This window comes from Oryctolagus cuniculus, chromosome 1 (assembly GCF_051225735.1).
Source record: "Oryctolagus cuniculus isolate XC-2025 breed Fujian yellow rabbit chromosome 1, ASM5122573v1, whole genome shotgun sequence".
NCBI lineage: Eukaryota > Metazoa > Chordata > Mammalia > Lagomorpha > Leporidae > Oryctolagus > Oryctolagus cuniculus.
In genome coordinates, this window is record NC_142867.1 from 150,502,991 (window position 1) to 150,525,993 (window position 23,003).

At 39.4% G+C, this 23,003-nt stretch overlaps 1 protein-coding gene across 8 annotated transcripts in view; it reads right to left on the reverse strand.

Annotated features, from left to right (window-relative positions):
• TLE4 (TLE family member 4, transcriptional corepressor) overlaps positions 1 to 23,003 on the reverse strand; it is a 165,118-nt gene that overhangs the window by 92,867 nt on the left and 49,248 nt on the right. For 4 of the 8 annotated variants that reach the window (XM_070050442.2, XM_070050438.2, XM_070050451.2 and 1 more), the window contains exon 6: positions 16,549 to 16,623. The exons of the other annotated variants lie outside the window; for them this stretch is intronic. In XM_070050442.2, coding sequence (XP_069906543.1) covers positions 16,549 to 16,623 — 75 coding nt within the window. The remainder of the gene's footprint in view (positions 1 to 16,548; positions 16,624 to 23,003) is intronic. 8 annotated transcript variants of the gene reach the window in all.

Below are 23,003 nucleotides of genomic sequence, written 5' to 3' on the forward strand. Positions count from 1 at the left end.
TTGGGTCATAGATTTAGCTCTTTGATCCATCTTGAGTGGATTTTTCTGTAAGGTGTAAGGTAGGGGTTTTGCTCCATAGTTCTGCATGTGGAGATCAGATTTTCCCAGCACCATTTGTTGAAGAGACTGTCCTTGCTCCAGAGATTGGTTTTAGCTCCTTCGTCAAATTTAAGTTGGTTGTAGATGCTAAGATTGGTTTCTGGAGTTTCTCTTCTGTTCTCTTGGTCTATCAATCTGTTTTTCTACCAGTACCAGGCTGTTTTGATTATAACTGCCCTGTAGTATGTCTTTAAATCTGGTATTATGATGCCTCTGGTTTCGTTTTTACTGTATAAGATTGCTTTAGCTACTTGGAGACTCCTGTATTTCCATATGAATTTCAGCATCGATTTTTCCATATTTGAGAAGAATGTCCTTGGTATTTTGATTGTTGTCACACTGAATCTATAAACTATTTTTGGTAGTATGGACCTTTTTGATGATACTGATTCTTCCAATTCATGAACATTGAAGATTTTCCCATTTTTGGTCTTATTCCGTTTCTTTCTTTAATGTTTCATAATTCTCATTATCAAGATCTCTGATGTCCTTGGTTAAATTTATTCCAATGTATTTTTTTTGGGGGGGAGCTATTGTGAATGAGATTGATCTTAGTTCTTTTTCAGCTGTGGCAATGTCTATGCATATAAAATCTATTGATTTTTGTGTATTGATTTTATATCCTGCCATTTTACCAAACTCTTCTATGAGTTCCAGTAGTCTTTTAGTGAAGTCTTCTGGATCCCATATATAATCATGCCATCTGCAAATCACGATAGTTTGACTTCCTCCTTCCCAATTTGTATCCCTTTGATTTCTCTGTTTTGCCTAATGGCTCTGGCTAAAACTTCTAGGACTATATTGAATAGCAATGGTGAGAGTGGGCATCCCTGTCTGGTACCAGATCTCAGCGGGAAGGCTTCCAACTTTTCCCCCATTCAATATGATGCTGGCTGTGGGTCTGTCATAAATTGCCTCAACTGTGTTGAAAAATGTTCCTCCTATACCCAATTTGCTTAGAGTTTTCATCATGAAAGGGTGCTGTATTTTATCAAGTACTTTCTCTGCATCTAGTGAGATAAATCATGTGGTTTTTGTTCTTCAGTGTGTTAATCAGATGTCTCACAGTAATTGATTTGCTTATGATGAACCACCCCTACATACCAGGGATAAATCCCACTTTGACTACACAATGTACCGTGGTTTAGATCTTTTCTGTTCAGGTCTATCAGGAGTTCTATGTGCTTCCTGTATGTGGACGTCCCTTTCTTTCTCCAAGTTAAGGACGTTTTCTGTAATCATTCCATTAAAATGGCCTTCTAATCCATTTTTTTTTTTTTTTTTTTTTTTTTTTTTACGTAGAGTTACAGACAGTGAGAGAGAAAGACAGAGAGAAAGGTCTTCCCTGTGTTGGTTTACTCCCCAAATGGCCGCAACGGTTGGAGCTGCACCGATCCGAAGCCAGGAGCCAGATGCTTCTTCCTGGTCTCCTATGTGGGTGCAGGGTCCCAAGGACTTGGGCCAACTTCTACTGCTTTCCCAGGCCACATCAGAAAGCTGGATCAGAAGAGGAACAGCCGGCACTGCAGGAGGAGAATTAACTTACGGTGCCACACCACCAGCTCCTCCTTCTCTTTCCAAGGCTCAGGAACGACTATGACCCATATGTTTGGTCATTTGATAATATCCTATAAATCTCCAATACTGATTTTTAGTTTTCTAGTTTCTTTTTTGGATTGATTGTAAAATTTCCAGAGATTTGTCCTCCAACTTGGATACTCTTTCTTCTGCCTCATTGATTTTGTTGTTAAGATTTTTAATCACATTTTTTATTTGTTCTATTGAATTTTTATTTCCAATATTTCATTTTGGTTCTTGTTTAAAATCTAATTTAATGGGACCAATTTTCATTCATGCAATGCATGGGTTTCTTTAATTTGTGGATTTGCTTCTGATTACTTCTAAATAGTCCTATGATCAATTTGTTGAATTCCATTTCTGGAATTTCTTCAATCTCTTCATCTTCACATTCTAGTATTAAAGTGTTATTGCATTTCTTTGGGGGCATCATGTTGTCTTCCTTATTTTTTCTTGAATTGCTGCATTTATTTTTTCTTGAATTGCTGCATTTAACTTTAGGCATTTTTGGATCCCCCCTCCCCCCCCACCATGATGGCTCTTATGTTTGCATTAATCCTCTGTGGATTAGTGGAGTGTCCACTCTTTCAGTGAATACCCAGAGTTGTGTGCTGGGTGTTGCCAGGGAGTTCTTTTCAGTGCTCCAGGGTAAGGGCAGTGTCCAAGGTGACTCCCAAATTGAAAGTGGGAAATCCCTCCCCCCCTTTTTTTTGATCAGCGCTATTGGTATAGTCTCAGGCTCACCTCCTCTCCTCCAAGGAAACCAATGTCTGGACACCAGTTCCAGCGGGTACAATATTCATCTGCGTTACCACAAGAACCACACAAAGCATCCGTGAAGGCCTCCATGTGAGCACAGATACTGCAGCTATGGCCCTCAGGGAATCAGGGAGCCCTGAGTATATTGAGCTGCCCACAGTGACTACCCAAAGTTCCGGTCACACTGTGTTCCCTCCCATACAGCTACAATGTTTTCATAGTCACAGCACACAAGGTTCATACAGTCACAAGCACCCAGACCCCATCAATTCTCCCAGCTAGACTCAGGCGTCTCCTCTTGGCATCTTGCTGGGTGTGCGGACAAAAGCTGGCATAGTGGTTATGTATGTCCAAAATAGCACTAGTTACAGAATGCCAGTGCCAGGTGGTCAGGGAGAGAGAAATGTGTCCCCTTGTTTTTCCCTCTAAATCGGCAGGTATACTGTCCCCCAGGGCTCCAAGCTGGACCTACACCAAGCTCTTCCCATAGCTTTATCACCAGTGGCTTGGGCTGCTGCAGTCTGGTCTCACCTCACTCAAAATTAGTGTGGAGGCTCTCAGCTACTGGGGTCCTGAGTTGTGTGCATCCACACCCTCCACATAGGCCCACAGCGTCCCTCTAAGTTGCGTGCAGTTTCCTCTGCGGTTTTCTCCCTAATTTTCCCTTGAGACTGTGCTCTCTCCTCTTTTTAAAAACTATATTCCCCTAGACTACAGCAACAAGCTCCCTCCCTACTCCACCATCTTGGAATCCTTTCTGCTGTTTCTATAAATAACTCTCAAGTTATTACTTTAAAACTCTATACAGACATACCTCAGAGATAGTGTAGATTTCCTTAGGCCACTGCAGTAAGTAAAACCAATCCTACAAATTTATTTTTTATCCCAGTGCATGTGAAAGTTACATTTATAACTATATTGTTGTCTATCAAGTGTGCAGTAGTATATGTCCAAAAAAACAAAGTATATATCTTAATTAAAAAGAACTATAAAATCTGCCTGTCAAAAAAAGAGGAACTATATTTTGAAAAAGTATGAATGACCATTCAGGGAGTCATAAGCTTTTTTTGCTGGAGGAAGATCTTGCCTCCATGTTGGTGGCTGTTGACCAATCAGAATGGTGACTGTTGAATGCTGGGATGCTGCTGTAGTTTAGATGTTGGTTTCCAATATTATTTTTTAAAGCTTGCAATTATTTCTGTATCCTATGAATATTATTATAGCCTTCTTACAAATAGGACAGACAGGATTTTCTCAAGCTGTAGAAACAGGAGCTGAGAAAATGTACACAGCTCATCATGAAGCAATGAAATAATTTATAAGACAGGACTACCTGAAATATAGCTATCCCTACAGATTCTAACTTCTTTATGTCTCCTCTTACTGGCCACTGGCTGGCAGGGCCCTTTTGCTATCCTCCTCCACCAGTCACTACGCTTCATCACTCATTGCTGCCTGAAATTAGGCTACCACCAACAGTCCATAATATAAAGAAGTCCTCCCACCCCCAATTCTCTGGGCTGACACTAGCGAAACAGGTAAAGCAGCAGCCTGTGATACCAGAATCCCATATGCACACTCATTCGTGTCCTGGCTGCTCCACTCCTGATGCAGCTCTCTGCTGATAACCTGAGAAAAGCAGAGGAAGACAGCCCCAAGTATTTGGGCCCCTGCCTCCAACACGGGAGACATGGATGAAGCTCCTAGCTCCTGGCCTAACTCTGTCTGGCCTTTGCAGCCATCTGGGGAGTGAACCAGTAGATGGAAGGTCTCTCTCCATCTTTCCTGCTCTCTTAAGTCTTTCACAATAAATGATAAGTCTACAAAAAAATTATAAAAAATCATAGTAAAATTTTTTCCTAATTCCAACTTTCTAAACAACCATTCAGTAATATACCTTACACAGCTATAGAAAAACATATGCATCCCATTATATTTTACTATTTCCATCAGGATCATATACAATCCCATTCTTACTACACCTCAAAGTTTTTTGCATCCTAGGATCCTGTGTGACTCATAAGACCACAAACTCCCTTCTTGAAAAAAATACACATACTCTCCAATGCACACAGAATTTTGTAAACATTTCAGGGGGCTAACAGACAGCCTAATGCCCAAGCATGAAAAAACCTAGAAGATCCAAAGACTTAGGTTTAAAACATCGGCCTTAATAGTGGTATTCATGACAACTTTTGGATCATATACATAAGAGATAGGTGTATGAGACAAAAGACAGGAAGAAATACAGTATGAGCCAAAAATAACCATCTAAGCTATGATACTAACATAATTTAGACAATTTAGGCTAATTGATTAGTATGTGCAGCAGGCATACCTCATTTCCATTTTCATGCCAAATCTGAGCTCTGGACACTAAAACCTACAGAATCCTATCAGAGAATCTGAAGACAAAGAGTAAACTTATCTCAGTGAAAAAGAAGAATCATGGACTCAAGAAAACAAATAAGAGACAAGTACAACATATGGTTAAATGTGAGCTCTGAAGTCAAAGTCTGCATCCCAGTTCTGCCACTTCCCCCACATATGGCCTTTAGAAAACTAAAATCTCATTCAGAACCTGGGTTTCAATATTTGCAAAGCTGGGACAATAATATTGCCTTCCATATGGGATTGATGTGAAGATTAAACAAAATAACGCATGTAAATGCTAAGCACAGTACTTGACACAAAGCAAAGACTAAATGAAGTTTGCTATTTTTAGTTATACCTACAGAGAAAAGAGTAAAGCCTAAGGATATGATAAATCTATAGAAATAACTTGTTACACAAAAGGACTAAGTTTTAAAACACAAGCTCTATAATCAAAATAGCGTACAAAAATCACACAATGTTAGACTAGCTAATACTTAGTGACTGTCAGTTCCTGCATTGGATTGTATAAATAAGAAAACTTAAGTGAAATTCCTAATACCATACTAGATGTGAAACCCAGGACTGTGTACTTTCTACCAGTCCATGTTTCCTCTCCATCCTGGCCTAAAATTGTGTGTGCATGAGTGTGTGGAGGGAGAGAGGGAATCCAAATAAGATAACTCAAAATACAGTATTTGGTCCTTAACATATTTATTAAATAATAATTATAAGCAAAATATTGTACATTTATTTAACACTCAGCTACTGAATAGTTACTGAACAAGTACTTATTGAAAATTATGAGCCACCTGTTATTCTAGCACTGTATCTATAAAAGTGAAGATCTCACTGGCCAGTGAAGGTTAAGTGAGAAAGAAACATATTAATGCTGAGTGCTATGAGAAAAATAAAAAAGGCTAATGGGACAGAGACATAAATAGGGCCACCAACCAGGTAAGTCCTTCCTCAGGAGATAGACTCTGAACTGAAACTTAGAAGAGGAATATAAGGAAGACTGTGTCAGGCCACAAAGGAAGAAAACTCCAGAGAACAGAAGAGCTGGTACACAAACCTCACTGAAGAACACACTTGGGGTGATCCAGGGACGAAAGAAAGAAGCCAATGTACCTCAATAGCAGCTAATCAAAAGGTGCTACTGGATGAAGGGTTAACTCAAAAATTTTATAGGACATGGTAAGAAATTCGGACTTTTATCTAAGCAAGAGAGAGGGGCAGCCATCAGAAAGTTTTTAAGCAGGCAAAAAATAGGATGCCACTTATATTTCAGAAAAAAATCTCTGGCTGTTCTGTGCTGAATGAAGTATAGATGAACAAATGGAGGAACAAGGTGATCTAGTAATTAAGAGGTGGCCAGTCCACTGGGCTAGAGGAAACCTGAGGCACTCTTGAGAGAACAGTTGGGAGGCAGAACAGACACGATTTACGATAAGAAGGTTTCATAATGAGGTTGGATTCTTTCCTTTCTTCCATAATTCAGGCTTTAAGGATACTAATAAAGACATGAAAATTCTGAAATTTTTTTTTCTCCTAAGGACTAATGTGAAAAAGTTAGAGTCCTTTAGTGATTAGCAAGAGTGATTTAATGATGATATTTCCTCTTTGACTCATTCAGAGAATATTTTAGTACTATCACAAAATCCTTTTAAAGGGGCACATTTTATTTTCATTTTGAATGATACTGTTTTCTGAGATGCTCCTCATTACATTAATGCCATCTTATTTAGGTTTTGGCGGTTCTAAGTTTCCTTTCCATCCTGGCCTAAAATTGTGTGTGCATGAGTATGTGGAGGGAGAGGGGGAATCCAAATAAGATATCAAATCAAAATACAGTATTTGGACTTTAGCATATTTATTAAATAAAAATTTAACAGAAAAGAAAGAACAAATAAGAAGGAAGAGCAAATACAAAATGTGATGGGAATCTCATTCATGAAGTTACAGTGATCCAGACTTGTGACACCAGTGAAAGAAGACATGAACAGTTTAATGATCAGATAGAGTTTAGAAACAGACACTCCCACCCCCCAAAGGGTCATTGATTTTCACCAATGGTAATGCAAAGGTAATTCAGTGGAGAAAGGACAATCTTTCCAAAAACAGTGCTGGAACAACTGAATTAAATACTCATCTGTACAGCAAAGAAACCTGACCTAGTCTCATACCACAAAACAATGTTACATGTTCAGAGGCCTAAACATAAAGCTTCCAGAAAAAAATCTAGGAGAAAAATCTTTGCAGTCTTGGGACAGGCAAAGATTACAAAAATAACACCAAAACAAAGATCCACAGAGGAAAAACACTTCATAAACTGGAAGTCATCAATGCCGAAATTTTCTGCTCTTCAAAAGGCAGTTAAAAAGAAAATACTAATGACAAATTGAGTGAATCTATTTAAAAAAATACATAAAGGATTTACATTCAGAATATTAAAGAACTCTCAATACGTAGTAATAAATAACTGACTTGGGAAAGAAAAGAAAAACAGGGCAAAGATTTGGAGATACTTTATTTAAAGAGATGGCAAATAAGCACACAGAAAGACATCATTAGTTGTAAAGGAAATACAGGAGAACACAATGAATACCACTATACACCTACGAACCTCAAAGACCTGCAGTTCAAAGTGCTAGTAAGGGTGTTGCGCAAAGGTTCTCAAAATAGTAGGATCACACTGAAAAACTGTATGTCAGTTACTTAGAAAGTCAAACCTATGCTTATGTGTCACTCAAATCCTACTTCTACGTAATCACCCATAAAAAGTGAAAATTATATTCTCTTACAAAAAAACCTAAGTGAGTATTTCTTGTGGCATTATTTACAATTGCCTAAAAGCAGAGAGAAACCAATTGTCCTTCAAGAAATAACTGGATAAGCAAACTGGTACCTCCATTCCCTGGAAATCTTTCAGGAACCTAAGGACCTAACTATTGATGTGGGCAACACAAAGACAAATCTCAAATCCCTTATGCTAAAGGAAAGAAACTACCATTCTCAAAAAAGGCTCATTGTGTGTGTGTGGGGGGGGGGGCAGGGGGGAAAGAACTTTTGTGTGTGTGTGTGGTTGCCAAAAGCTACAGTATGAATAAAACCAACTATAACAAGGAACAAGGTAACTGGGAGTGGTAAAGAAACTCTGTATTTTGACTATGGTGGCAGTTACACAGGTTTCCTGTGCTGTCCACACTCACAGAACTATACACAAGAAAGAGTCAATTCTACTCTTTGTAAACTATACCTTAATATTTATGATTTATTTATTTATTTTTTACAGGCAGAGTTAGAGAGAGAGAGAGAGAGACAGAGAAAGGTCTTCCTTTTTCCGTTGGTTCACCCCCAAGGTGGCTGCTACAGCAGGCAGGTGCTTCCTCCTGGTCTCCCATGCGGGTGCAGGGCCCAAGCACTTGTGCCATCCTCCACTGCCTTCCCAGGCCACAGCAGAGAGCTGGACTGGAAGAGGAGCAACCAGGACAGAATCCAGCACCCTGACCGGGACTAGAACCCGGTGTGCCGGCACTGCAAGGCGGAGGATTAGCCTAGTGAGCCGCGGCGCCCGCCAATATATATATGATTTAAAAGAAGAGAGAGTATCAATAATAAATGCGTATATCTGGAATCCCAATTCCAAATATATAAAAATTTGGAAAACCATTTAGCCTTACTTTTACCATGTTTCCTATTAACTCTTTCTGTTTTCTGTTATTCTTGGAAACTAGAGTTTTGCTGAAATTCAAATTTTCAATAGTAGATTACATGTAGTAAGATGTAAAACCATGAAACTTAGAACTATCAAAACCTAAATAAGATGGCATTAATGTAATGAGGAGCATCTCAGAAAACAGTATCATTCAAAATGAAAATAAAATGTGCCCCTTTAAAAGGATTTTGTGATAGTACTAAAATATTCTCTGAATGAGTCAAAGAGGAAATATCATCATTAAATCACTCTTGCTAATCACTAAAGGATTCTAACTTTTTCACATTAGTCCTTGGGGGAAAAACAAATTTTAAGACCTCAAATCCATTCTAAGGTAAAAGGATTCACCAACTGATTTCCTAGGGAGCTTTGAGAACAACAAAACAAGAAGTCCTTAAAACTCCACCTAAGTACTAGCCAGTCATTAAAGCCTTTAGTACTCTGTTTGGAGTGAGCTTTCCTCTCTTACAGCCCATCCTCCCTCCCTCTCTCCCTCTCAGCTTTGAGGGATAGAAGGCAGGCTGGATACACAAAGGAAAAAAGGAAAAAGCTCTCTGATCAAATGGGAGTTGGTATCTTGCTTCTAAGAAAACTGGTGGGAAGAAGTCTTCAGAGAATTAGAGAAGTGGGAGCCAGAGGGGCCGGTGTTATGGCATAAAGAGTCAAACCACTGCCTGCAATGCTGGCATCCCACTTGGGAACCTGTTCGTGTCCCTACTCGACTTCCGAGCAGAGGAAAGCAGAGGAAGATGGCCCCAGCGTGTGGCCCCTATCACCCATGTGAGACACCAGAAGTTCCTGGGGGCCCAGCCCTGGAAGTTGCAGCCATTTTTGAGGAGTGAACCAATGAATGGAAGATAACTGTCTCTCCCTCTTTCAAAAATAAAATAAATAAACCTCAAATAAAAAAAGGGTGGGGTAGTGGGATCTTACCTGTCGTTGATTAACCACCGCTCAAAATGAGAGACCACAGGGTAGGGGAGCCAAAACACACACACACGCACTCCAATCATATGAAAGAGGCTTTTCCACTAAGCCCCATCTTGGGATACCCTCATTCAATGTATGCCTGGGTTTGAGTCCCAGCTCCTCTTCCTATTAATGTGAACACCCTGGGAGGCAGTATTTAGGGACTGAAGCAGCAGATCGATGATCTCTGTCTATCTCTTTCTCTGCTTTTCAAATAATAATAATAAAGTACAAATATACTCATAAATTGGCTAATAATCTGCCATTGCAAACTTGCAGCTAAATTGAGTGAAAAGGGCTTTCTGCTTCATCACTCTCCTCCACTTTGCACAGGCTCAGCTGGTTATGCTTTGGTCTGAATGAAACACACATACATCTGCAGATCCAGGAAGCTCCTTTCTTTTCTATGGAACTGAATGCCCACATACCTTAAGGACATCAGGTGCAACCAGCAAGACACATTTGGTACTGCTTGTAACTGTGTGCTCAACTCTACCTGCAGCTAGGAATTTGAAAGTACATGGAGGGAGGAGGGTGGGATGGAGGATCCTCCTCAAATACATGAGAAACAGTAGCGTTTTAGGTTAACACCAGTTTGGGAGAGAGGGAAATTGAGTGACTTGCTTCTAGAAATTTCTTTCAGAGAAGCTCTATGATAGCAATTAATGGAGTGCCAACCACAAGCACAAACTAGAGATTCTGTTCTTTAGTGTTTTGGGGGGGAGCTCTGAAGTGGAGGCAGAACTAAATAAATAAATAAATAAATGTGAGTCTTTGTTATGAGAGAAGGGAAATTACTGCCTCTTAGAGCCTCATCAAATTGTAGCAGAAAGATTAGATTATGACTACATCACTCAATGCTGTAGTCACCTGCTCCATGGTAAATGAACCAGTTGAAAAAAGGGGGAGAGGAAGGTATAAGGGGCAGGCAGGAAGGCAGACATAACAGAAAGAAGATAGATGTGATACAAAGCTGTGCTGGCTTTCCTACCCTCACAGCTTTGTAAGAGCAGGTGAGCCCCTACACGCGCAAAGCCGGAGGACACCTTCAAACCAACCTCTCCTACCAAGCAGTGCCCATGATACAGTCAGTGGCTGGCTACTTATAAAGGCTTTAAGCTCCAGGCAAACTGTTTAGTAAACACGGTAACAAAGCTGAAACAACAATCTCTGATAAAACATAAATCTATCTTATCAGTCATTTTCAAGTTCATTCCATATTGCGTATATTTAGAAAACACCAGTGGAAACAAGTTGGGAGTAGCAGAACAAGAACGAGATCACCTTTAAGTTTTACTGAAAAGTACTGATTTAAAAAAAGAACAAGAAAGCTGAGCTGTAAAAGCATATTTTATGCACAGAACTCACATCAGAAAACAAATCTTAACTCTAGCAAGCGACTATAATCACCTTTCTACACTGTAAACCCCAAAAAGCTTCAATCTATGAAGTCAAAGCCTGAGTGTCTTGGTTCCTTCCAGGAAAAAAGGGGACCGAAGTGTTTTTGAAGGGATCCCAATCAGGCAAGGAAAATTAATGGGAGACGGAGACACAAATAAGCATACATTCCTAAGTGAGACCCTCTGTGGAGCAGGATGGAAAGCAGCTCACAATTACCTTAGAGAGACAGGCAGAGAGTGTTCTCTGATTTTTGTTTCTTCACAGATTCCAAGATTACCCAATAATGATACCGTGACACCCTCACCTTTCCAGGCTGTCCATACCGAAATAGAGGCTGGAGTCCCACAGCACAAGAGGAAAGTAAGCTCTATGCAGAGTGGCTGAAAGTAGGCGCTATCAACCCCCGGGACCACTGTTTTAGTGAAATGACTAGAGAGAAAGGGACTAAAAGGTGAAGGGTGAGCCCGAGAAAGGCAGCACTGCTTCAGCATTGTGGGTCAGCCATGCCCTAGACCCATCATTACCAACACCTCTCGAACATCTTCTATCTGCAAAAACAACAGAAATGAAAATAAAGCATTTCGATACTTCATAAATTTTTCCTTTTGTTATAAATGGGAAGTAGTATATTTAAATTTTTTTCAAGTTTTGCATTTATATACCTGTGATATAAAGAAGGAGAAAACACGCACATTTGTTTTAATATGCACCTACCTATTTGTACTCTTGTATCTGTAAGGGATAATCTATTTAAAAAGACACTTCTGTAACTAATGGATAATTTATTTTAAAAGATGACAAGGAAAATTACAATGGCTCAGCCAAATGCCTTCAAAACTTAACAGTTTCAAAATCTATAATGGGGGTTGACATTTGGTACAGCAGTCTAAGACACTGCTTAGGATGTCTGCATCCCATACTGGAGGGCCTGCTCTGCTTCTGATTCCAGATTCCTGCTAATGCACACCGTAAGGAACACTAGGTGATGGTTCAAGTACACATGCCCAGGGACCCAGACTGGATTCCAGACTCTTATCTTTAGCTTGGCCCAGCCCTGGCTCCTGAAGGCATTTGGGAAGAAAATCAGGATGAAAGATCTCTGCCATTCTCTCTCTGCCCTTCTGCCTTTCAAACAAATAAAAATAAAGACCCATGATTCTTCAAATTAAAAAAAAAAAATACATAATGGAAAGCGATGGACACACATTTTGAACCTGTCACACTATAACACCTGCCAGAAAGCCAATCTGGAATGAATACATACATACACCCCCCACCACACACACACATAAATTTTATGTAATAATATATTTTATACATATATATAAAATTTTAAGGGGCAATCACATAATAAGAACAATAAAACAAAATGCTAAAGGAAGAAAAAAAATACCCCAAAGGTATTGTCTTCTTTTTTAAACTAAATCCAATACATAGGATGGTAAAGGCAAAGTCATTTAAATCATTTCCTTAGTAATACAAGTAATATTTAAATAGATTTAATAGTGCTGCTCCAAACCAATGAATTATGGGTTTAAAACCTATTAAAATGTAATGTTTTTTTCCTGAGCTGAGAGGAGAGAGATTTAAATCCACTGAATTTTAATATTTCAGCTTGAGCTGCAGGAGGTAGAGAAAGTCCAAATGAACTATTCCATCAGCACCATTCAAGCATGAACATTTTAATCAGTTTTACTTCCTTGGAGTTCTCTAACACAGTTTACGCTGTCATTCTGAAAGCACTTAACACAGAGAGTGTGAAAAACCACCAAGGCTTGTTATTGCCTTCACAATTGATGGCAAATAATTTTGCAGACTTCCTATCATTAAAATGTCACTGCTAAAAATTGAGGTTCAGCATTTCTAGTGCTAAACTGCATTTTCCGACAACACCATGGCATACCTGTTTTTAAAGGTTTTTCAGGGTGGGGGATGCTTTTTTTAAAATTCATATTTCTATCATTTCTTTTCCTTAAAGAGTAAGGTTTAAAAAGTGGGGCGAGGTGTTTCCAAAGGAACCACATTTCCTATTTTTATAAGCCAAACATTTTCTCCCCCAAGGTTCATAGTTACAAAACTTTTTTAATGCTTTTTTTTTTTTTTTGGTTGAAATTCTTATGAGGTTCCAAGTTAGCCTCCTTTATTAAGCAAAACCACATTCACACAGCATGCTCTGATTATATAGTGTAATGGATTTAAAAAGCATTTTAAGATAGTCAGATGACTCAATTTAATAATACAGGAAATGAAAACATCATTTCTAATTTGATCATATTACTGATTTAAAACTACAATTTGTGTGTTGTTCCAACAGTGTGATCTTGCAGAGATTCTAATTTAAAAAGCCAGGGGCTAGTAGGACACATGACAAGATGAAACCAGATACATAACATTCCCCCAGCCTATTTGGAAGAATTCAGGGAAAGCTTCAAGGAAATGGGAAACACTACCAATTCAAAAACAAAACACAAAATATTAAATATAGAGAACCACAGAGGAATTTTCCTGGTTTTCTTCCTTATAAATAAAAGATAAATGATATTTAACTTATTTCAATCTATCAACAGTTTTAAACTGAACATGACCTGTGAAAGAAATCATTATAACTGTGTTTCATTCCATTAAACACAACTAGCTTATTGTCAAGAGAACAGCAGCCTCTCCAGGTTTCAGGCTCACTTCAGCATTTTGCATTTAAACTGCATGGATCACTGGTTTGGCTCATTTACCAATGAAGGTAGAATAATATTGCAGAGTTAAAAAGGTGCTTCATCAGATTTCATTAAATCTGGGAACATTTGCTCTTGTCTGGATGGTGTGCATACATATAAAACAGATACATATGTAGTGATAAATAAATGAAGACCTGCAGGGGTTTAGTTGGGTCTTTGCCTGTTTAGAGGGAAAACTGTCATTCCTTTAGGGCATAAAATCATTGCTGATTGCATTCTAAAAATCAAGCAACAAAAACAAATGACCCCTCATTATTTTTGGTAGCAGGTCAAAAATACTACCACCTCACAACATAGCCATGCCCAGGGGGACACAGATTAGCAGGTGCATTTAAAATTCCACACTGTTGGGGCCAGCACTGTGGCAAAGCAGGTAATAGCACCAGCACCCCTTATGCACACGGGTTTAAGTCCCAGCTGCTCCACTTCTGAACCAGCTCCTTATTACTGTGCCTGAGAAAGCAGCGCAAGATGGTCCAAGTACTTAGGCCACTGCACCCATGTGGAAGACCTGCAAGAAATCTGACTCCTGGCTTCACATGGGCCCAGCTCCAGCCATTTCAGCAATTTGGGGAGTGAACCAGCAGATTAAAGATTCTCTCTCTCTCCGTCTCTCCCTCTCTGTGTAATTCTTTCTTCAAATAAATAAATAAATCTTTAAAAAAAAAAATTCACACTGTTACAACTCGAGAAACTATTCAGACCAAAAGAACCTTGGTGGCATAAAAGCATCAAATGAGTTTGTAACTGGGCTCTTCCCTAGAACCACTGGGATTGTTTTTCCAAATCCGCAATCTACTCATCAGAATAGTCAGATTATGCGATTTTGACTCCTTTTTCTGCTCAGATACAAACAGCTTAGAACTTCTACCAGATCACCAACTATAACACATGCTGTTTTGATAACATACAGCTCTGAGTTTCCCAAAGAAGTTTCCAGATCACAAAATTAAATTTGTTTTAATAATTAAATCCATTTATATACAACATGTCTGTCAGTAACCCTGCTACAGTCTAATAAATCAGCGTTTTTCCTGAGAAAAGGCAATCTGCCATCTTTTTTAAAACGAAGCATATAAAAATGAAACATACAAAACAGTTAGAAAACGTACTGATATCATGAAGCAAAGGGAAGGAGATTTGCTCTCATTTTACATCTTCTCTCATATTTTTAAATAGCCAACTTAAAACAATGTTTTTTTGATTTAGTTTCATCTCTACACATCCAGACAGTCACTAAGACTCAAAGAAGCAAAGCAACCTGTTTTCCTAGAAAAAGCTGTCAATCAGGCATAAAGTTGGATGACTATTTGCATTTTAGCCATTCATACAACTAATAAACACTAAGCTAGAAATGAGTCAGCAAGCTCTCTTACTGGGTATCACTCTGCACATTGTCTACACAAACAGCTATGCAGTGGACAAGAAATGTAGGTTCTGCCCCTTCCGACTTGTGGTGATACGCTAACACAAATATACAAGCCTTCCCAATCCGACGGGAACGTATGTGAGCACGCACGCAGGCAAGCTCAGCCAATGTGTACATATTCCTCTACAATTAAAGCTTTCTCAGCTTTCTTGAAGTATTTCATACACTGCTATTTTCTCAAGTTCTAGGAAATAAAAACAAACTGTGAAATGTATGCGTCCCTAACCACAGACACACACACACACACACACACACACAACTATACAACAAATGTTACCCGGGACTCTGTGGCTTGTTCTTTTTCAGCCTCTACTTTCCAAGGCAGTACTTGGTAGGAATGAAGATTACTCTTTTCCATTTATTATGTCTGCTAATTTACTCCCAGTTTTTTTGTGTGGTCAGGACGACACAAATCAAGCTCCAAAGAGTCCATCAAAAAATAAGCTACAATCAGACTATTGCGCCCCCACCATGGCTGTGATCCCAGAGTTCTGATTTCCTTGTTAAAAGACAGAGGCATAATTGAAGCAATATCTTCACTTCAGATTGATTATCAGGGACCCTTATCTGCATCTTCACTCAGCAATTTGAATTTTAATGAAAGTAAATGGAATAATTAGCATTTCAAAGTGTGTTTGATACACTGAGGGGTAAAGAGAGAAAAGACTTTTGTGTATAACCTATACACAAAAGAAAGTATTTGGGATAGGGCAGAAAGAAGAAAGTAAGTATAGTAGTGTCTCTATTTGAATAACCTAAGGAACTGCTTGTACCATCTGCATAGAGGTGAATACTGTACTCTTTATAGCTAAGATTTCTCACCTTTACTATTATTTCCAAGTCTTGCAGCACATGATTTAATTACTTGTTACCTTCACCTAAGATGAAAATCTGTTAAGTGGAGTTAGAGTAACTGCCCAAACCCATGAGTGCCACAGGATTTCCACACAACATCAGTGCTATTACTGCCAGGAAGCATTTTCCAGCAAGTCCATCAGTTTTGCAAAATGTATAGTTAATCTATAATTTCTTCAATGAATGGACACTAGCCCAAAAGAACCACTAATCACAGAGGAAGAAGAGTAAGCAGCAGGGGAGATGGGAAAATACGCATTTCACTAGAAATGGTATTAAGATACACTATAAAATCATTTGAGGAAAGATAAAAGAAATCAAATCATCAGGACAGACTGTGTGTGTGTGTGTTTGTGTGTGTGTATTTCTGGTCTAGGCTAATGACAGAAGCTGATTACAAAGAAAAGAAATACTATGACAACTAAGCAGTCTCCATAAAGAGGAGTTTTCAGGAACGTATCAACTTAAATAGGTATGAATGGGTGCCAAAGTTTTGAAATTGAAGGGAAAGTGTTTAATTTCACCTTGTTGTCCTCTGCTGCTTTTTGCCCGTTTGATGGAACAAAGTTTAAAAAGAGAGCGAGAGAGCTGATGACAAACACTAAGATGAGAGCTAAAATGGAAAGGCCACGTACCCCAATGATGGCGTTCAGTTCTGCCATGGTCACCTGCTTGGCCCGTTCCACAGCCTGCACCACTTGTTGCTGGTGCTATAAATGAAGATCAGAAACAGAATACAATTATTTGTTTTCTACTCAATAAAGAACAGCTTTTCCTAACATGTCTTCTAACTTCAATTACATGCAAAACAGCATTTGGGGGCTCTCCAGATTTCCAAATACAAGCTGCGGGTAGTGGATGACCACACGTCTACGGTACATTGGAGTCCACAATGCTGAGGGATAACTAGGCATCCAAATGCAGGCACCATCTCTGAGCCCTCAGGAAGGATGCTCCCCTATAACTAACATGGACAGCTTAAACGTCAGTAGAACACTTTGACCAAAGGCTTCCACTAGTACTAACAAAACCCAACCCATACCCCATTTTCTTTGTAACCATTTTTCTCTTTGCCATCTATGTAAAAACTTCTGAGATCATTCTCTAGAAATATTTAATGTTTGCCCTAATAGTTATTAAGAGTAGACACTGGAGAGGGCATGCAGAATTTCGTGTTTATGTTTCTTCTGAAAATATGAAAAGTGTTCAGGTTTTAATTCTCATGAAGGTTGCATATTTAAAAGATAAAAATAAAATAAAAGCCTGCAGGTATTTCTTTTAAGTGTCATAGAAAACCTAAAACCTCTAAATTTAAGTTATACTTCTTTAGAAAAACCAGCATGGATAGTATAGGAAAATCCCTCCACTCATGATTCAGTTCTGAAGAGAATGAGCAACAACTGATGTCAGTAATGTTTATAATATTGGAAAAATTAAGCAGCACAGAAGTCTCTGCATGGGGGCACTCACATCTGGACATACACAAGTGCTTGTACAAGAACCACCAAAATGTAAATATTATTCCCAACTAAATACACTTGAACACTCTAGTATCTACAGACTCAAATTGGGACTAAAATAGGTCTATCTGGGCTTCTTTCAACTAGGTTTAGTGAATGAAGAAGCAAAGGGACTGTGCTGTGAAACAAGCACTCCTCTGTGTGGCTCAAGAGTCTTGTTTTGGTTGATCTCAGCTAAGAAATTCAGCTAACTTTCTTCACTTATTAGAAGTGAACATGAAACTCAGCCATCAGACTGGTTAATATATACAAAGAGCTGTCAAATAATGTGGAATTCCTCCTTAAGTACCTTGGTCTCTAATCCCAAACTCAAATACACAGCTTCTGAGATGAACTAGGGTGACCATGAATTCCACCTTACTTCATGTAGGGAGTGGGGAGGTGATGTGAGAAAGGAAACTGCCTTAAATTATCTACAATGTCGTTTTCTCATCATTGATTTCCTAATAGAAATGTGTATTTTGTGTCTATAATTAACAGAAAAGAAAATGTCAAGTAACAGAGCACTGCATTTTAAGTTTTTAATAGACTCAGCATTAAACATTACATATTTTTCAAAACTATAGGAGTGTCAATCTCAAAATAGGTGCTTAAAAAGCAATTCCAAAGTCTTTTTATATTGATCTGTATCTCTTACTTTTAAATAAATTATTCTCTCTGGGAAGAAAATAAAAATCCTATGGGATTGTGAAACACTAGAAGGAAAAGCGAGGCACAGTAGGATAAAGTAGCCAGTAAGATTAACTTGAGCTTCCCCTAAAGCCAGCCTAACCACACACTAATGTTTATTTGGCACTTACTATCTGCTAAGCACAGAGCTTATTCCCAGAGTTGTGAAAAATGGCAGTACTGGAAAAAAAAGAAAAAAAAATGCACAACTCTGGGATTCATTTAACCCCCAAAGTCAGATCGTGAACAGAAAATTTTATGGAATTTTCCACATTTTACTTTTTGACATTCAACAAGGGCTGCTCAGAAACTTCCAAGAATCTGAAACAATGGACCACATATTCACACATTCAACAAGCATGTCGGTCATTCATGCATTCAACGTTAAGTTTTTAAACTTTTATTCTGCCATCTCTTCATATATTGAAACAGCTCCATATTACTGAAATATTATCTACTTTATATTAAATATTCCAAGAACAGTTCAATGAAACAGATATGAAGATATATCTACTTAAGGCCTTTCTACCATGAAGACTGTTCAACTCTTGCTTCATAAACTTGATACCAATTGTTAAGATGGGTAAAGGTGCCTTAGGCAGTGGGGATATTTTCTAGCATGGAATTAAAAATCAGGTACATTTTTTAAGAAAATCAGACACACACACACACACACACACACACACCCTACTGAGCCATAACTCCGAAACTAGGTGCTCTGAAAGAAACTGGCTAAAAGCTAAAATGATAAAAGAAGTCATGATTCAGCTCCTCCTTTAGGATGGCAATGGCCATGGGCTATTATAGTCTCTAAATTTTGCCTGCAGTGCAGAATGCTACTTCCCCATTGCTGCTTATAGCCTGTGAACCACTGCTGGCTGAGGACCTGAGCAGAAGCTCCCTAAGGCACACAAGGCCCTGCCGGGTGGGTCTGAAGCACAGAAGAGCCCTGACACTGCCACTCAGACACAGTCATGTCACATCACGGACAAAGGTGTGACAATGAAAACTCAGGAAGAAGGCATCAAAGACCACAAACACAAAGAGAAAAAATGAGCATGGGAAGAAGAAACCCAAAGTACTCCTGTAAATGGATCCAGGAGGTGCGCCTTTCTCCCCACTTTCAGACTTCAACAAATAAGCTCTCTGACTCAGAGAGCACAGCCAGTGTTTCACATCTTCTCAGAACCCTGATGGCTTTCCTATTATGTCTGCCCTCTCTTTCCCTTTTCTCCTCCGTCCCGTCCCCATTTGTCCTCTCCTCCCACTCCACCCTCATCTCATTTCCTTTCCCACTTCCTGCTTATCCCCACTGCCACCACACCCCAAGTGGTGACAGCCACTCTGGCCTAGGTCAATCTGCAGAAGGCAACAGTCCTATTGCTTTCTTATTGCTCAAGCTGAGCATGCAGATATGAGCTCCCTGTTCAAATGTGCCCTCTGCACCACCACATAAAATGCCACTAAGGATACATTAATAAGCCAAGGGTATGAAGGGGACCTCTAACTGGGATGTGAAAGACCCGCTACACAAAATCTTCAAATTATTTGTTTTTTTTAACATACTGTGATTTACAATTTTCTTTAAAAAAAAAATCTAGAAACAAAATACTAGATTGTGGTCATGGTTTCACAATCCTGATGTGAATTTACTGAAAATCAATGAATTTTACTTTTTTTTTTTTTGACAGGCAGAGCTAGACAGAGAGAGAGATAGAGAAAGTCTTCCTTCCATCGGTTCACCCCTAAATGGCCACTACGGCCGACGGTGCACCGATCTGAAGCCAGGAGCCAGGTGCTTCCTCCTGGTCTCCCATGCGGGTGCAGGGCCCAAGGACCTGGGCCATCCTCCACTGCCTTTCCGGGCCACAGCAGAGAGCTGGACTGGAAGAGGAGCAGCCGGGACAGAATCCGGCACCCCGACCGGGACTAGAACCTGGGGTGCTCGTGCCGCAGGCAGAGGATTAGCCTAGTGAGCCGTGGCGCCGGCCTGAATTTAACTCTTAAAATGGATGAATTTTACATTGCTTAAATTATACTTCAATAAAACTGACTTCAGAAAAACACTGTGGGGGCTGGCGCTGTGGAGTAGCAGGTAAAGCTGCCACCTGCAGTGCTGGCATCCCATATGGGTGCCAGTTCGAGTCCCAGCTGCTCCACTCCTGCTCCAGCTCTCTGTGATGGCCTGGGAAAGCAGAAGAAGATGACCCAAGTCCTTGGGCCCCTGCACCTGCATGGAAGACCCAGAAGAAGCTCCTGGCTTCAGATTGGTATAGCTCTGGCCATTGTGGCTGACTGGAGAGTGCACCAGTGGATGGAAGAGCTCTCTCTGTCTCTCCTTCTCTCTCTGTGTAACTCTGACTTTCAAATAAATCTTAAAAAAAAAAAAAATCAAATTAGACATGTAAAAAAGGAAAAGAAAAACATCGTGATTTAAGATATGCAAGCATGGTTGGATAAAAGGAAATTCTGCACATCTAGTCACTTGCCCACTTACTTTCATCATCATAAAATTATTTTTCAGATTTGTTCAGGAAAAACATTTAAGATTTTTATTTCTTTCTTCCTTCTTCTTTTTTTTCCAAGAGAGATTAAAACAATTTAAGTTCATGATAAGTCCAAGAAAGCTGGCTGAGCAATGGGCCTTAAAAGACCACTAAGACATGTGCAGCAGGTATTTAAACATTTCCCAGAAGGGAATACCCACCATGCCAATGCTACAGGGCACCACAATAAATGTGGCACTGCTAAGAAAGAACAGCCAACACAAAGCTCCACATTACAACTCAGAAGTTTCAAAAATATTCCCCCTACTGATGAGGGTATTAAGGGCAGAAATCTATAACAGAATAGTATTCTTACAATGAAGGACATTAACATTAACATTAACAGCACACAAAGGTGCAAAAGGAAGACATAATGGCCTGCTTCTCATAGCACTCACAAACATGGGACAAGTCTTATACCACAGGAATGCAGAATACAAATTACTTTGAGAAGTTAGAGGGGAGAATGACCAGCACACTTTCTACGCTATGAGGAATGCCTTTTTCTTTTTTTTTTTTTAATTCATTAAAATGTTTATTAAGGGACCAGTGTCCTGGAACAGCAGGTTAAGCTGCTGCCTGTGACACCAGCATCCCACATGACTGCTGGTTTGGGTTCTGGCTGTTCTGCTTCTGATTCAGCTACCTGCTAAAGTACCTAGGAAGGCAGCATATGATGGTCCATCTACTTGGACCCCTGCTACCCACATGGGAGATCCACAAATTCCTAGCACCTGTTTGGCCTAGCCTTGACTGTTAACGGCCATTTGGAGAGTAAACCAGCAAATGGAAGATCAATCTGTCTCTCTCTTTCTCTGTCCTTCAAATAAATTTAAAAAAAAATTTAGAAAAAAACAACTATTTATTAAGTCCCTACTGTGCACCAGGCACTGAGGTTAGAGTGATGAAAACAAGAAAGCAATGTCCCTTGAACACATAATCTCTATGAAAGAAAATAATCCAGGAATTAATAATACTAAAACTTTATAATTACAACTAGAAGATAACTTTCATGAGAAAATTACAATATGCTCTGTGATCATTTATCAAGAAAATATTTTAATATAATCTTTGTACTGGGGGATGATTCCTTAAAATTGACCTGACAGATTTGCAGTTCTGTGGATGAGAAGAGAGGAGAAAAGAATTCCAGGCATGGGAAGAGACTGGGCTAAGCTCCCTGAAGGAGAAAGAAGCTGTGTGGCTAAAGGAGGCCAGCAGAGAGGGGACACTGTTGGAGATCCAGGCACAGGGGTGGATTCTGTAAGGCTTTCTTGGGTAGATATGACACACACATGCAAAACCCCTGTCAGGTGAAAGAGGAAGTTAATGGTAAGACCAACAAAGGCAAATGCATGAAGACAACATGAGTTAGCATGGGCATTCTCTATGGAAACATGTATTAGTGAGAAATGAAGCAGGGGCGCAGAAGGCCACACTGTGAGGGGCTGTGTGATACCTAAAGAAGCTGGAATTTATCCTGGTACAAAATGACACACATTATTAAATATTTTTAAGCAGCTGCATACTCTCAGTTCTGCATTTTAGTAAGGTGGATCCGGGGACAGTGAAGAAGCCAGGTGGCGGAGGTAAACCATACAGAAGGGAGAACAATTAAAGTGCCATACTGCAGGATGCTAGAGTAAAAGATACTTAAGGCCTGAACTCAGACCAATCCTTCCCACCAAAAGGAACCTTTAGCCACAAGTACATAAAAAGCCACTCACAGAAACTCAGAACTAGAAATGGTATTTAGAGATCAGGAAACCTAGATGCCAGTAGCACATAAGATTTTTTGGCTGCAAAAAAGAACTCACGACCATAATGAGCCCTAATACTGAGTTAAAATGTACCTCCCTTATAATTTCTTCTCACCGGACCCAGTTTTGTCTCTAAATTCTCCTCCACAGGACTGATACCCTTAGGTATTTGAAATGGTGTAATGCGTGTCTTCAATTTTCTCTCTTTAGGTTAAACATACTCAGGTCACAAAACAATTTTTCTGCTACTGATTCTAACAATGTTACTGATTCTTAGCCACCCATCCTCAGGCCACTCCACTGGTACATTAAATGTAACTAGAACACTACTAAATACTCCAGGCATAGCCGAGCACAAAACGTCATTCTACAACTGATAAGTCAGGCTAACATCCTACTGCCTTTTACACCAACTCTTTTATTGGTGCAAATCAACTTTAAATTTAATTAAATCCTTAAGTTAGCCTTTGCTTAACAGTATCCCAAGAAATGTTAATTCCACTAAGAATTAGGTATTACTTAGAAAACAAACAAAAAAGCCACCCAGGCGCACTCTGGCAAACACCCGGTGAACTTCAGAGCTTCTCAGAGCTAC